Source organism: Lepisosteus platostomus, chromosome 19, assembly GCF_059453375.1.
Source record: "Lepisosteus platostomus isolate fLepPlt1 chromosome 19, fLepPlt1.hap1, whole genome shotgun sequence".
In the NCBI taxonomy this organism is placed as follows: domain Eukaryota; kingdom Metazoa; phylum Chordata; class Actinopteri; order Semionotiformes; family Lepisosteidae; genus Lepisosteus; species Lepisosteus platostomus.
The window spans coordinates 18,300,351-18,315,874 of record NC_142629.1 but is presented as its reverse complement, the minus strand read 5'-3'; the positions used below and the strand labels follow the sequence as shown (position 1 = coordinate 18,315,874).

The following is a 15,524-nucleotide window of genomic DNA, read 5'->3' as shown; positions in this document are numbered from 1 at the left end:
TGGATCTGTCTCAGTTCTCAAAAGACACGCATGCAGTGTGACCATCATAGAAGACTCTGCCAGACAGAAGGCATTTTCATCTCAATTTAGGACAATTGATAGATGAGTCGATATTCTCAAGTCCCCAATTCTTAGACACGAAGAGGCTCAAGCCATACAATCAGAAAAAAAGGGAGATGGTAGCTCCACATCTTACCTTAGTTACCACCCTGGCAAATTAGTCACATGATCTCTATCAGTAGGAAAATTGTGATGACGAGTGGTTTGGAATTGTTTATACTCACACTTGTTCATTTTCACGTACAAATAGACAAAACTCCTTAAAAATGACCCTACTGTGCAGTTGAATACAGTAGTGTTCTCCCAATATTAAGTCATCTCTAGCTATCTGAAGTCTAGTCATCTCTAGCTATCCATTCACTGTCAGAAAGCCTCCGAAAGCCTGTTGTTGAAAGAACCTGCAAAAGACAATCCTCTGCAAGGCAGGACTGAGAGCACATGACTGGACTGCTCTTTCCCGGAATGAGAAGCCAGTCCATCACAGGGCCAACGCAAAGCGAAAAATCAAAAAGAAGGGACCCCCAGCCAGAATCTCACTCAGCAACCAAGACATACGGCAAGAGCGCTGACTGCCATGTCTCTATGCTGTTCTGTGTGTTACCTCTACCAAAAGGTCTCTTTAAATAACCATTTTAAAGTTTTTAGACGTGAAAATACTAAACAAGTAACAGACAGGAAACCCCGACTTCTAATTAATTACAGTAAAGAACACTTAGCAATGCCTATGACGCCATTACTGGGGAACAGCCGGCAAAGACACCAAACGCTTCTTTCTCACTAGAACAATTCTGATCTAACGGGATTGTTGAACGACATTCAGATGCTGTTAAATGCAGAAAGTTCCTTTGATAGAGATGAGACCATTGAGATGAAAGCAGAACAGGGCCACTCCACGCTTGGCTGAAGGTTTGTTCTGAACACAGAAACTCTTTAACTCCATAACTGTCTGTAATCATTGAGTGAGGAATCTCTAATTAGGAGTTTGTGTCATCCACATTATTGAAGCAAAACATGAAAGCTTAGTGATTTAGAAAGGACTTGGATTCATCTCCATTCACTGTTGCTGCTTTTGGTTGCGGTGGTCTTTCATCACAAGCCCACAAACATCTGGATCAGCTTTGCAGGAAGTTGAAGGTATTTTATCCTTTTCTTCCCCAAGTATGCTTGCTGTGTTCATCTAAAACTTAAGAGGCTATATTGCTTCGATTCCGTCATTTTTGAGTTATCCTACCAACCGAACCAATTGTTTCTTACTCTGTGTATTTTGGGACATTTCTCAGCAACCATTAATGTTCATGAGCTCGTACTTCAAATGCCATCCAGATCAAAGACTGGTTTCCCCTTTGTTCCTGGAAATTATTAAAAGGTTAGATTGTGTAAACCGCTTCATCTGTGTGTGCTTTTAAGGAATTCTTTTCAGGGGGAAGAATGTGTTCATTAATTAAGAATTGCCGTCATTTTCACTAGTTGATATTCATTTGCCAAAATTACCGTATAATTGACAATATTTTCAATACAAAGAAACTTTAGGTCCTTATTTTATATACTGTAGCCCCGCTCTTTGCTATCTCAGTAAAATAAACTATCATTGTGAAGCTTAAGCTTTTAAATATCAAATGTTGCTCCAGAGAATGTCACTAGGACGAACAGCACTTTTGGATCCTTCTCCAAATAGTGTGATCTCGTGATAAAATACTTTTGAAGTCTATTTTAAGTTTAAAAAGATTAATAAATAACTTAAATTCTTTAAACCAAAGATGCATCGCCTAGTCTTAATAGGAAAGTTCAGAAGAGAGAAATGATGAGCAAAAGCTGTTCAGAAGTTAAATTGCAATTTAACAGTTTTTAAAGACAATAATTAGATTTTGCTTAAAAGCTGTTACAGGGAACTGAGTTTCATCATCTGCTGTTGTCTCTGAATGCATCACTACTCAGGTAAACAGAAGACTCAATTAAGAAAATAAATTAAGAAACCCTGCAGAAGAAGATTTTACAGAAGTAAACATGGACAAATCTTTGATAAATACACAGACAGACATTCATAGGTTGTCACAGCACTGAAAAAAGTGATGGCGAAAAAGACAAAAAAACAAGGAGAGGAGACCGTTTTCCATCAATTAAATTCAAGAACCATGTTTACTGCCTTTGTGAAAGGGAAGATGTAACCAATGCTCCACTCTCAAAGTTCAAAGGATTCAATTAAACTGATTTCTATAGAGACACGTAAATTTTATGCCAAAAGAAATATCCCTGTGAATGTAGTTTTATTTAAATGGCCATGAATTTGGAATACTGCTAACATATACTGGTGCAATTTTAATTAATTGATTATTCATGATTTTTCACAGCACACTGAACTATATGGTACCCAATTATCCTATAAGTGGAAAAAGGGAAAGGTCAGAGGAGATGAGGTAATATAACTTCTTGAATGTCAGGCTAGGTGATAATTCAAAAGAAAAAAAACAAGCAGAATAACAGCACCAGCTAATGAAGAGGACAATGTTTTTGCATCACTGGTATGGTATGGAAATCACACTTTGGGCAAATATGAGCAGTGGAGCCAAGTTCATTTTCAATTATTGTGTCAGACAGACAAATCAATGAAGAGGTTCAAGTGTGAATGTCTGGAATGGAGTGTCTATTTGCTGCAGAACTCCACTTGTAGTAAATGATGGCAACCTGATTGCATAGTGCTACCTTAATCAAGTCCTGGGGCTTCATTGGCTGCCCTTAATGTGGACTCATGCTGACATGACAACATTTCAGGAGGACAACATACATCTACAGTAGTAACTATGGCTTTCTTGCAAGATTACAAAAGTTATGCCATTGATGGTGAAGTCCCATTAAATGTAGATTCTAGAGATCAGAGACCATTGCACCTGTCTGTGTGACAGAATTTCACAAGACAGCACCTACATTCTAGTGCAAAGCACAGGCACCAATGTACTGTATATTTTAAGGAATTAAGGAATAGCAACTTTTAAAAGTAAGCTGTAATAGGAGAAAAGTTAATTGGAGGTATAGTGGCTGGATTATTTCTAAATGAGTGACAATTAAATTCGTCTTAAGAATTCTATAGGTACAGTAAAAATATTTTCTTGAATATATAGTCAAACTCATAAACAAATAAAAAGTGTGTCAGGGATAAACTGAAAACCTAGGAACAATAAAGCAACAATAAACCAAACCATTTTTGACAGGATTATTTTTTGTGATCCGGTTTCCGGGATAGGAAATCATTTAAAAAGCGACATAACACAGAAAAGCAATTCAACTTTGGCCCACATCCACGTGCTCAATGGATGCTCAAATGGCAGCTACCTGTACAAAGAAGACGCCAGGAGTCCAGGTCACACATCAGTATTTCGAGTTGCCCTCAAGAAGGCTTAATGTCCGTGACTTCTCTCCAGCCCCTTGAACTGTGGAGTAGAGCACCATATCTATGTACTGGGAGGATGGAACACGAAGTGGTGTTACTCTAAAATGACTAGATACAGTATACCCAGAAATAAAAGGTGGCATATTCCGTGCCTTTTCTTTATATTCATCCTTTCAGCTCAAAACTAAATTGCCCTTTTGACTTCACTGTATTTAAGGGTGTAGATAGGGTTATCCCAGATGACAATTTAACATTCAATAGTGCCACCAAATGGTACCTAAGGGAAGAAGGAAGAAAGCAACACTTCCGTTTCTGGGTATATGAATCAGGCTTCCCATCGAATAGGAATGGGCTCACTTGGACCAGGGCAAAATGCAAATGGCACCAGCACTAACTGACCATAATCTTCACAGTTACACCAACGAGAAACACTGGAGAACAAGAAATATTCTCTCCCAAAATAGTACAGACATTGAGGAGACTCTCTCTCAGAACACAGCCACATCCAAACACTTACAAATCACGTTAAACAAAAGAGCCCTTGGGCCCTGAAGAGCACAGAGCAAACTTGGGCGTGTTAGCGAGGCCCATTAGGAATCAATTTAGAGTCATCAAGTAAGTTCTTTGGATCAAATTGAAGTGATTTGACAAGAGTTGTGAAGTCCTTTCTGAGAGAGAGAAAGACTGTGCCTGTTTCTCAATCATTGTCACATTGATTGGGTCAGCCTTTGCTGTACTGTTCTGTACCCTCTTCCTAGTTATCCTACTGAGCCAGGAGCTGCAAAGACAAAGCAAATTACACGGGACAGCAAGTTTAAAAGTGGAACGGGGTGCAAGCTAGTCAGAAAAAGTGTGTCAAGTCTCTTGACTGACCAACAGTCTTCTTCTAAACATGCTTTTTAAGTAACTTTATTTCTCATGTTTTAGAAAATTCCAGCAAAGAGAAAGACATTCCTGATGTTAGGAGAATCAATGAAACTATTAAAAACAAACATCAATGCAGGAAAACATCACTTTACATACCACTTTAGAAAACTAGTATTCCTGTGTTTCATCTTAACTGCTGAGACATGATGTTCTTCACCAGCGGCCACATTAAAAGAATGTCTGAAGAAATAAATGATTTAATGGCAAAATCATAAGCAGATTAGAACAAACACATACTCAGTTGTAAAAAAACTTTTTTTGCTATACTATAAAATCCACCTATAACTTTGAAACAGACTGGCTCGAGGAAAAAAAACTCTATTGTACGGAAGTGCCAAATTATTAAAACACATTTACATCTTTTGCTGAATCAGGTGAATGAAGTCAGGCTACACAAAAAGCATCTTTATCCATGCCAGTCCTATGACACATTGTTTTCCACTAAGCTTTAATTCTTAAGTGTGACAGTTTGAAAAAAGGGATACATACTCTCTGGTACAGACCAAACCGATAAACCAGTTTGCCTGTCAGAAAAGATTTAAGGAAATGCTAAGGAACAGGATAATCCCTTGTTAGCCGACTCAGGGTAGAAATTATTTCGTGGTTTCAGATATTCAAGGGTATACTAATATACTAATTGCAAGACGAAATTCATCTGCATTCACTTGAACAGCCTGCTGACATCGCACATGGTTAACAAACAGTGATGCCTAGCCCTTCCTGTCGTTGATATCAGTTTATTTAATGACTGTTCAGATTGTATGTCAGAATGTGACCTAGGTAATCTGACTGTGTGGTCCTGCACTTATTCCTGATGGGAACAAGAGACTCCTGCACAGTTATTATCTATCATTATCAACACGCAATGTAGGTCAGACGATGCCTCAGTCTTGTTTTTTCTTTCATGCTTTGGCTCATCTTCTTTTTGAACTCTTCTAAATTCTCAAGGTCAGCCTACTGTTACTTGAAATAGACAAATCGAAATATTTCCAGACGTCAAATTATAATTAGACTGTTAGTTCATTTTTAAATAAACAGTGAAGAAAAAAGTCTTGCTTAAACCACATGCAGCTTTGAGAACTATATAAAAGAAAGATGAGCAGTACTAAATCCTTCTCTTTACCATAGTTAATGAGAGCATGTCTGATTTGCTTTAGAAATATATTTTAACACAAAAATCATTTAACTGAAATGCTTTGCAGCCACAGTGGACATAGTAACATAAAATGTGGGAGCGTGCTATGCACAGATGGTCAACCAGCAGTTACTTTTACAAGTTATTCCCAAATGTGAATTCGGAAGGAAGTGTCGTGTCTGCTGAAAGCTATGCCTTCTGACCGTGGGAAACAGATTTGATGGTTTATGATTCCCTTTTCCGCACAATTGCTGCCACAACATTATGTTTGAATAATTAATTGCATTTAACAAAACTGAAGATGTATTACTTGGAATTTAGAACATGTATATGAAAAAATAAAAGTAACACCTGGGAAGTATCACATTTTGCAGCAAAGTGAGAAAAATCACAGCTTTTCTAGAGTTTTTGCAACACAAAAATCCACACAAATTTCAAACTAATTTTCTATATAGTGCACACTGTATTTGCCTAACACCAACAGACTACACTCTAATCAGCAAAAGTGAGGTGCAATTCTGATGCAGTTATATGCACACAGATTTCACAGGCTCTCAGATATCACTGTGGAGAAGGCACAGGTGGCGAGGTCAGATGATAGTCTGGCGGCTGAAGAGTTCAAGGGTCACAGCACTGAGGAATGCTGGGATGCTCTTTTGATGAAAGAGGTGAAGCTCCACAAGGTCATGGAGAGTGCGGGAGAAATCTGTTTCCAGCAGTTGCATGTTCCCTCCTGTTGGCCCACTTGCCTATGAAAACATGAAAACAGTATTAATATTTTCGCATTTGTCACTATGAAAGCATTCTGCAATTTCCCTGGGTATATCTGAAGGGCACGAAAATGCTCAAACAGTGACAAAAGATTTCCATTTTATCTTCCTTGTCCTGGAGGACGTTTCAGCTGAAAGATGTGATGGATTTTTACAAAGTGTGATTGTGCAGTACATATCTCCTGTGGAACTACTAAAGAGAAGACCATAGGTACACAAAAATAATACTTCTGCCTTCATTATTAATGTATTTTCAACAAGGAAAAAAAATAATGGTAGTCTTTTGCATCACCGTCTAAAAATATAAGTATATATTCTTGGTTGGGAGGACAACTACAGAGATGATGTTTTTGCATTCTTGCTAAGGTAAAACTGATGATACATAAGAACCAAAGAAGGTTATATCAGAAAACTACAAGTGAAATCTATTACAGTTTACAGCAGTTGAACACAGCAGGTTTTCAACGCAATGTACCTAACTTTGCAACTGAAATTCTACTATATACGAAAAAGGCGAAAGCAGCTTCATGAAAAACAAGACAACAAAGAACAAAACTCACATGGTCTTTTAGCATGGATACATTGATATTGAAGCTGCCAGCCAAGAAAAACAATATTCTCAGGAACTATCATACTGCTTCTCAGGTAGAGTGATGACTTAACATCTTAACATCTAACATCAGCTGTGATACCTGCTCATCCCAGTCATGGGCTGGTTTCTTGCTCTCATTCTAGACTGTGTACCATGTTTCATTGGTTTTATATTGTAAAATGTTAGAAGTGCCTTTAAATTAGATAATTATAGCAATAGATGGTGGTATTTGAATTTCAGATGGAATTAGCTTGTCTCCCCTTCCAAGCTCGATTGACTTATTCTGAACACTTGAAACAACGGGCATTATCTGACTCTGGGTCTTTACTACCTCTTCCTGAGATCTTTGAGCCATGAGGCAAGTAAACAGGGAAGAAAAGAGGGATGACAAGCATGACTGAAGGGCATCCCTAATAAATTCAGGTTGAACTAAGTCACTATCAGATCATTAAATCAGCCACCTTAAAACAAAGATAATTAACAGTGATCAGAATGTTCCCTGAGGTGTTTAAGATATCCCCCAAGCTGGAATGGAGCAACACTGTAAATACAGGTACAAAGAAAGAAAAAAAGGTTAGGAAGCAAAAATGGATCATCACCATCACCATCACCTTCACCAGAAGAAGAGCCGTTGAAAGAGATTCATCTCCTTCCCAATCATTTCTGTCTGGGTAATCTTGAACTCTGAAAAAGTGTCAGTCTCTGAGCCTTGTTATATAAGACAGCCTGCAGTCTTATTTATTCATTCAGATTTGCTTTAATGTGGAACCTACAGGCTAAAACCATATCTCCAATGTTTTGTGAAATTGGTTCCCATTCATTTATCAGCATCTATTTAGAGCAGACAATTTAGTTCTGTTAGGGATCCATTTTGTATTTTAGGCTGCAGGTTCTCTTTCTTTGGCTTGCTAAGGAGGTTTGTGTATTGGGATTAAAGGGACAGAATTCTGAGATTTTATATAACTGAAGGGACTGGATCTCACAGACCAAACAGTGTATGTAAAACCAAACAGTAAAGAAACGTCATAACGTTTATTTACTACTAATAAATACTGACCTGTTTAAGTCTGATTACGACTGATTACACATGTAATACTTGGTAATCCCTGACTTTAGAGAGTGGAATAATTCATCTTTATTATTTGCTTGCTATACATGCTGACTTTTATATTGATTTCATAACAACACTAATTTTTGCAATGGAAACAGCCTCCCACAGGTTTGTTAAATTATATACACATATATACAAATATATTATATATATATACTATTAAAAAAAAGCAGAACCACTCATTTCCAAAAGTGTGCATTAAAAGTTCAGTCATCTAAATATCAAGATCTTGTACTGAATTATTGTCAAGGAATTCGAAGGAGTCCATCTCATGGGACTAATTAATAGGAAACCATGGATTTAGGCTATAGAGAATTTCTGCACCATTATTAAAACATTTCTAAGAGCACATCAAAGCTGTCAGATGCAAACGTGGCTTTTAAGTCTGTGTTGTAGATTTAGACATCAGGGGGTTATGTGGATCCTGACAACTCAGAACTGATGGCAGCTCTGGTGGAGAGCTTGAATGTGACAGTCAGTACCTGGCATCCTGAGTCCACAGCACTGTCATGAAAAGCTGACAGACAGTGTCAGACGGTTACTGTTGCATCATTGACGGGTTGCAATGTTTTTGTTTTGTTTTTTTAAAAACCATTCAACGCAAGTGGCCACTTCATTTTACACGATTCTGTTTTTGAAGTATATCATTAAAGCACAATGTTGAAATGAGAGAATTCCTTTTTCCTTTGATTGACAACTTTGATAGCTCATGCTGTATCTTATTGATCCAATAAAACTGACGATCTGTTTCTCGGAGGATTCCAGGGAATCTGCTGCAAGAGGATGGATATGTTCCATTCCTTTGCAATTCTGTCAATGAAGAAGTGCCTCCTGAATGAAGTCCTAGATTCACTGCCGCTGAATGACACGAGTCCTTTCAAAAGAAATGTTTTTAAAATAACGCTTTCTGCTCCACGTTTTATGTTTGTGTCTGCCACTAGTCATTTTGTATCTGAGAAAGATAAAGGAGTTGAATCTCTAGTCCTTCAGGTATTAGAATAATATACTGTATGTCAAATTAAAAAAAATGCTGATTAAAAGTATGAACATGCTGCTGTCCTGAGGGCATTCTTTCATGAACATATTTATTCCATCACTGATAATTAAATAAGGCCATTTGGTAAGTGCTCCATCAGTGTGCTTCCTAGAAGGAATCTTAGTTGCTGAAATTAAATTTTCAGGGGTATTATAATAAAGTGTATTTCAGATAGCATTTTGTTTTTTTTTAAAAAAAAACAATTTAACAAGAAGGAACAAAAACTGTTGTGGGCTTTGTAGGTATGACCTATTATTACAATATTTAAAGGATGAAGGAAACCCAACTTGCATTTTTTAAACGATGACATGAAAATGTGGCGAAGATTAATGGCCTATTAAAGGAAAACAGACATTTGGCATGAGGTAATTGAATTCCTGTTGTTATCAACTATTCAAGCAGGTTCAAAAGAATGTGCTCCAGTCCTGGTCAGCTGTCTATAAAGAAACACTCATACGGAAGTGCTGCCCAAAGAAGACCGATGAATGAAGAATATTCTTTGATGTCACACTCTATCACATCAAGGTGAGAATCTGAAAAGGATGACAGAAAGCACTTAGCCTGAGATCAAATTTAAATAAAACAATATTTTAGACCTTTCAAGTCCCAGTTTAAACTCATTTGTGTCTTACCAATTATAGGGAAGCATAATTCCCCATTATATCTCCTTGTAAACCACTTTGGAATAGTACATTAGATAAAAGTAAAGGTGTACAATTGTGTGTATGTTGGGGAGTGTTAATACTACTTCAAATGATACAGGTAACTGAAAATGTTGAGAGCTGATCAGTCCCACCTATCCCAATTAATTGGAATCTTTCTCCTTTATTAAAATGATTAAGATGAAAGTACTACAGTACTACCCCTGTGCTATGTAAATGTATGAAAAAAAGACTTGCAAGACTGAGACAAACAACACAGGGAAGTTCTCTGTGAACACGTCGACAGAGGAATGGAGAGAAGGTTTGCAGGGTGCAGAAATGGCAGCTCATTGTAAGAAAGTGGGTCGATAAGCGCAGAGTATAGACTAAGAGCATAATGGTATTCAATTTATCTTTCCTTTCAGGTGATCTACAATAAACACACTGTTTCCTTCTTGAACCCAAAATTGTGGTCAACATTTTCTGTACCACATTATTTGTAATCTATGTGACATCTTTTTGTCTATGAAGGTATATTTACTTAGAAAGCAAATAAAAAGCAAAACCAAAGATATCACCCTACTGGAGGACTGCGATAAGACTTCAAACTGAGAATGCTGTAGGGCTTAAGGAGAAAGAAGATAAACCAAGCCTCTTTTAAAATAGAGTGTTCAACAGCTACTGTACGTGCTGCCAAAGTCCTAGCTTGCCTTTGGTTTTCTAAAAAAAAAAATTAAAGCTGAAATGACAAAAATCATCCTGGGACCTCAGGGGGCTACTCTGTGTTTTCACTCATCCTTGGATGGTTTCTGCACAAAGATATCGCATAAAAGGAAGAAACACGACCAGTTTCCGTATACCATAATCCCAAATAAAAAACAAAACAAACCTGAAAGATGTTCATGAAAAAAGTCAACCCGGAGTTGTGATGTTGCCTTAGAAGTGCTGTAGCCTGAGCAGCTTGATGTGTGACTCATTTAGAAGAAACATTACTCAAACTTCCTAAACCTGACTCTAGCCACAGGCCAGTCTACAGCTGTGAATGTAATTCAGCAGTCAGGATCCCCTATCAGCCTGGAAGTTATCGGTGGCGCATTGTTAGAACAAAAAAGGCACTTAACACAAAAATATTTATATTCTGTGATTACTTTAACCCCTTCATTTCTAGCTAGAGAAAGTCTGCTTCTATTTTACTCACTTTGTCTTACCATTTGTCACCAAAGTCCTTGAAGATGGAATTTGGCTTGTGTTATATTGTCAGTTTACAGGGCTCTTAAAGCCATATGGGAGGACATGAATGATCTCTGGCTGGCTGTAGGCTTGCTTTGCTTCCTGAACTAGGTGGTGCCACAGTCAACAACCTAAATAATGTTTTGCCTTGTTCAGTCTGTACAAACAAATTGACTATTAAAAATAAATATTTATAGGGATTACAAATATACCAGGTATACTTGCCATGAGCCTTGCAAAAGTTTTTAGCCCTTAGCAGTAATGTCACATTTTGACTTACAAATTATGAGCACAGATGTTTTCAAACTGAAAGGTGGTGAAGGATGATTTATTTGACCGTGTCACATTTCTCCAGCACATGGTGGTCCACTGCACCACCGGACTTGGACACGTGCATCGCCAGATGTGATGAGAGGCTATTGCTCTGCGGCCCAACTATGGCAGCCTGCTCGGTGAAGTCCTTGGGGGATTGTTTCTGATGAAACTGGATGCTCATGCCCCAGTCTGGCATTTGCAGTCACTGGATCTGCAGGTTTTCACCTGTTCTGACTTACACTGTAAAATCATGCAGGACTATGTGATGACACCCACTGTTGCCCTGTGCTGATGATGTCTTTCCCTCGATGTTCCATCACCTGTGACACCACCGCTCACGACAAATCGGTAACTTGAGCCATTTATGTTACTGAGGCTCCTGCCAGAATCACAAAGGACTCCAAAGTTACAGGCAAATGGATATATCCAGCGTTCTGCACAAGAACTTAGGACTCTCTCTCAAATCGCAACAGGATCACTTTGCTTGTATCACACACACTTCACAAGGCACTTGTGTCACGCACACTTCACCCTGGACTTGTGTCACACACACTTCACAAGACACTGGTGTCACGCACACTTCACAAGGCACTTGTGTCACGCACACTTCACACTGGACTTGTGTCACGCACACCTCACAATGGACTTGTGTCACGCACACTTCACACTGCACTTCCCTTTATGTTTTCTCACTTTACCTCACCATCACATCCCCCAAACACTTCACTCTTGCTCACCATTCTTTGTAAAAGCATCACTCCCACGTGGCAGCTTCTTGCACTTCTCTCTCATGTCTGGTGTTGTTTGGATTGCATACTGTGTTGTTTTTGTTCCAGGCATTAGGCTTTGCATTTTGGACCAACATTTATTTTTGCCCTGGTCTGACACAAAAGCTTCCGCCACACGTCTTCAGTGTCATTTACATAATTTGTTACAAACTCTTCACGAGTGATGGCTTCATCATTCCTAATCCAACACAAACGCCAGCTTTGTTTAGGGTCTGGGACATTGTCAGTGTATGAACATGGCCTCCCACTGTTAGCATCACAGTGGTGTCTCTAACCAGCTTCCTGCTTGCCCAGCTGCTCAGTTTGGAAAGGGAGCCTGACGTGGTTTAGTACCACTTTATTCAGGTTTATTTAGTTGTGGCTTGAAATTCGGTATCTTACAGAGAGAAGTGAAACCATTTTGATTACACACTGACCATTCCACTAATTTATTAACCTTTTACATCAAATATCTTGCACAAGTAATTAATTTGTGTTTTCATAGCAAAAAGATTGACTATCTTTGCAAATCTTCTAATGGCCTTTGATCATATAACTTGTTTAGATGTTATCACCATTTTTGAACTTTTTTATTAGGTTGGAATGGATTCCCTGGATTTTAAATATAAAGTCCTGTGTGTCATGTTTGCAAACCTAGACAGGAACAAGATGTTGAAACCTTGCAGTGAGTTTCAGTTGTTGTATTAGTAGAATACTTCTTTAAGTCACTTTAGAAAAACATAAAAATTCACATATGCATGTACTGTACTACCACTATTAAGGAAATGTGTTATATATTGAAAACACTTTAGTTTTTTAGACTTTCTAAAAGAATATTCTACCTGGTATCGCAGGATGTGGGTGTCTTGGCAAGACGTTTTTGCAGTAGAAACTGTATGCAGATTATTTTGTAACACACAGTATTAACATTAAGACACAAAAGAGAATAGGTGCATATTACAGTAGGTAATTTAAGAAATGTCGCCCTTAACTGTTATTTGTTTGCATATTTATTCTGTAAAAAATGAATAGTGGGTTCTTTCCTTATTTATGTAAACTACATTATAATATAGTGCATGTAATGACAGAGGGTATTAGGATGCCATATTCTTTAAGGTCTTTTTGCTAGCGAATATAATGAATTAAGATACAGTATGTGGTACAGATTTGCACTTCTGATGTCCCTGGAATACATTTATAGTCCTAGTGGTTGATTAGCTTTCAAACACCAAGTCCAATTTACAACAGTTTCAGCACTGACACTTCTCTATCAATTTTCTTTTCCCCTTCAGAACACACACTGACAAGCACTGGAGCTTTCATACTGCAAATTGACATTCTAGAAATTGTAATTAGGTTTAAGTATAATAACTCTGTTTAATTTATTTATTTCTGGGTTTGAACATGTGCAAAAAGTGAAGCAGCCAAGGACAAAAAAAGAATATTTTCAAGGGATCTCAAGAAGCCTAGTCTTCTTTTATCTGTCTGCAAATAGTATAGTCCTTAATTTGAGTTGATCTGCATCAGTCTCTAATATTCAAAAGCATGATAAAAAAGACATCCAGCAGCTTGTATAATGTATTAAGCAAGCAAATGTCAATGAAAAAATATATTTTACATTAGTATAGTACTTACCTATTTAAAAACATGTATTTGCATTACAGAAGACGAGTCAATTACTTGTACAATTTGTAAAAATAGAAACTAAAAGATACATACATCACGTGCAAATCCTTGCAGTGCTCACTCAGAAATATAGAACATAAAAAGAGGTAAAGATATTTCAAATTTCAAACCTCATTGGTCAATTTTTGCAGACTGAGGTCCAAAACCAAATTGCTAGAATCAGCTTGATGAGGAAATAAGAATTCTAGCTAGGTGAACCATGCCTTTATTTAGCTGATCCCTGTCCACTGCATTATAAAGCCCAGTTAGGAGAGGCTCAGACTGAGAGATTCGGCAGTAAGGTTTGGTTTCATCACACTCAGAAGGTCCAGCTGAATGTTGTCAAGGTGTTGCCTTACAGTGTGGTGGCAGTGTCAGGGGCACTTTAGTTTTAATTAGGGTAAAGCTTATTGCAGGATGTAGGTGGTAATATTTCTCTAAAACCAATACTTGTTAGAAAATAATACAGTACCTTGCTAACGTTAATGTGTACTTAATTTTGTTCAAATTGCCGAACCCACAATAAACAATGACTGTACGTGACTTTTTTTCTTCCTATAACATTATTACAGGCAACCCAAAGGGCAGAACATGCCAATTCTCACAGGCCCATCGTTAAATGCTGAAGCAATCCAGCTCCCCTACAAATCCATTAGAGAACTAATCACACATCCTCACAGCAGGATTTCGGGAAAAAAAATACTACTCTACTCTGTTCTTGGACTTATACAACCTTGTACTTTACCAAAAGAAATGGCAAAACGTAAAATCATATTTTAATGGAAAACAAAGAAGAAAAGATGCAGACCTTATCTGATGCAACCTGGCAAAAAGGGGGATTTTCCCTACTGTGGTGCAAAAAGAAACGCCAGTTACGCAACAATATACACAAACCATTAAAGGGCAACTGCAGTCCCAATTTCTCAGACCAGTTATTAAATCTCGGTAGCCAAATAAATTCATTGACATTATTACAGTACTGTAAGTTGCCATTGCTATCACAAACTCCTGGTCTCGCCATGACGCAGCCCTTCCTGCTCACTAGTCCCACTGTAATGACTGATGTACTGTGATGTACTGTAGGAGCAAAAAAGTACAGGTTATGCAGCAGACATTTCACTGCACAAATGTTCCAGCATGATCTACAGGCAGAGTTAACAAGCAAGTTCCATTTATCAGCAAAACCATCTTGCAAAACCATCCAATATTTCTATTGGATTAAAAGCGATGTATTCACAAGCCTGTTTTTTACAATCTTATCGGGCTGCACACATCACCAGAAGTTTTTTGGCCTCATTCTGAATTGCAGAATATGAAGCCGCACATACCTGTAAATTTAATCTATTGTATGAGTTAAATTGGAGGTTTTATATGTTACTGTGTACATTTTACTTTTATCGTGATTTGAAATGCACTCATCGCTGATGATTCCTTCAAGCCCCGGGATATAAAAATAGCGTTGCAGTTCCCCTCTGTGCTTGTCTTTGTGCATAAAAACCTAAATATCTTGTGCAGACAAAAGGTTTAATACTCATGGCTGTGAAATTTAGGATTAAGTTAAAGTTGCATTAAATTTATAAGAAAAATACCTATTTAATTCTTAAACTTGTGTAATCAATATATGCCCGGAGATTGTTACTCTCAATGCCTGCCTCAAACTGCCTTTTTTAGCGAATCCATCCATTCATTTTCTATCCACTTTATCTAATACAGGGTCATGGCGAGTTGGAGCCTATCTCGGCACGCAATGGGCACAAGGCAGGATACATCCTGGATGGGATGCCAGCCCATCACAGAGCCCACACGGATACAAACACAGTCATGCACACACTCACACTAGGGCCCATCTTCAAAGAACTGTACATAGATTAAAATAGCAACAGAGATCTG

General features: G+C 37.9%; 1 protein-coding gene across 2 annotated transcripts in view; it reads right to left on the bottom strand.

Moving 5' to 3' along the window:
* Window positions 1-4,338: 4,338 nt before the first annotated feature.
* Window positions 4,339-15,524, bottom strand: part of mad1l1 (mitotic arrest deficient 1 like 1) — a 281,026-nt gene continuing 269,840 nt past the window's right edge. For both annotated transcript variants that reach the window (XM_088613218.1, XM_088613219.1), the window contains one exon: window positions 4,339-6,256. In XM_088613218.1, coding sequence (XP_088469344.1) covers window positions 6,098-6,256 — 159 coding nt within the window. In that variant the 3' untranslated portion in view covers window positions 4,339-6,097. The remainder of the gene's footprint in view (window positions 6,257-15,524) is intronic.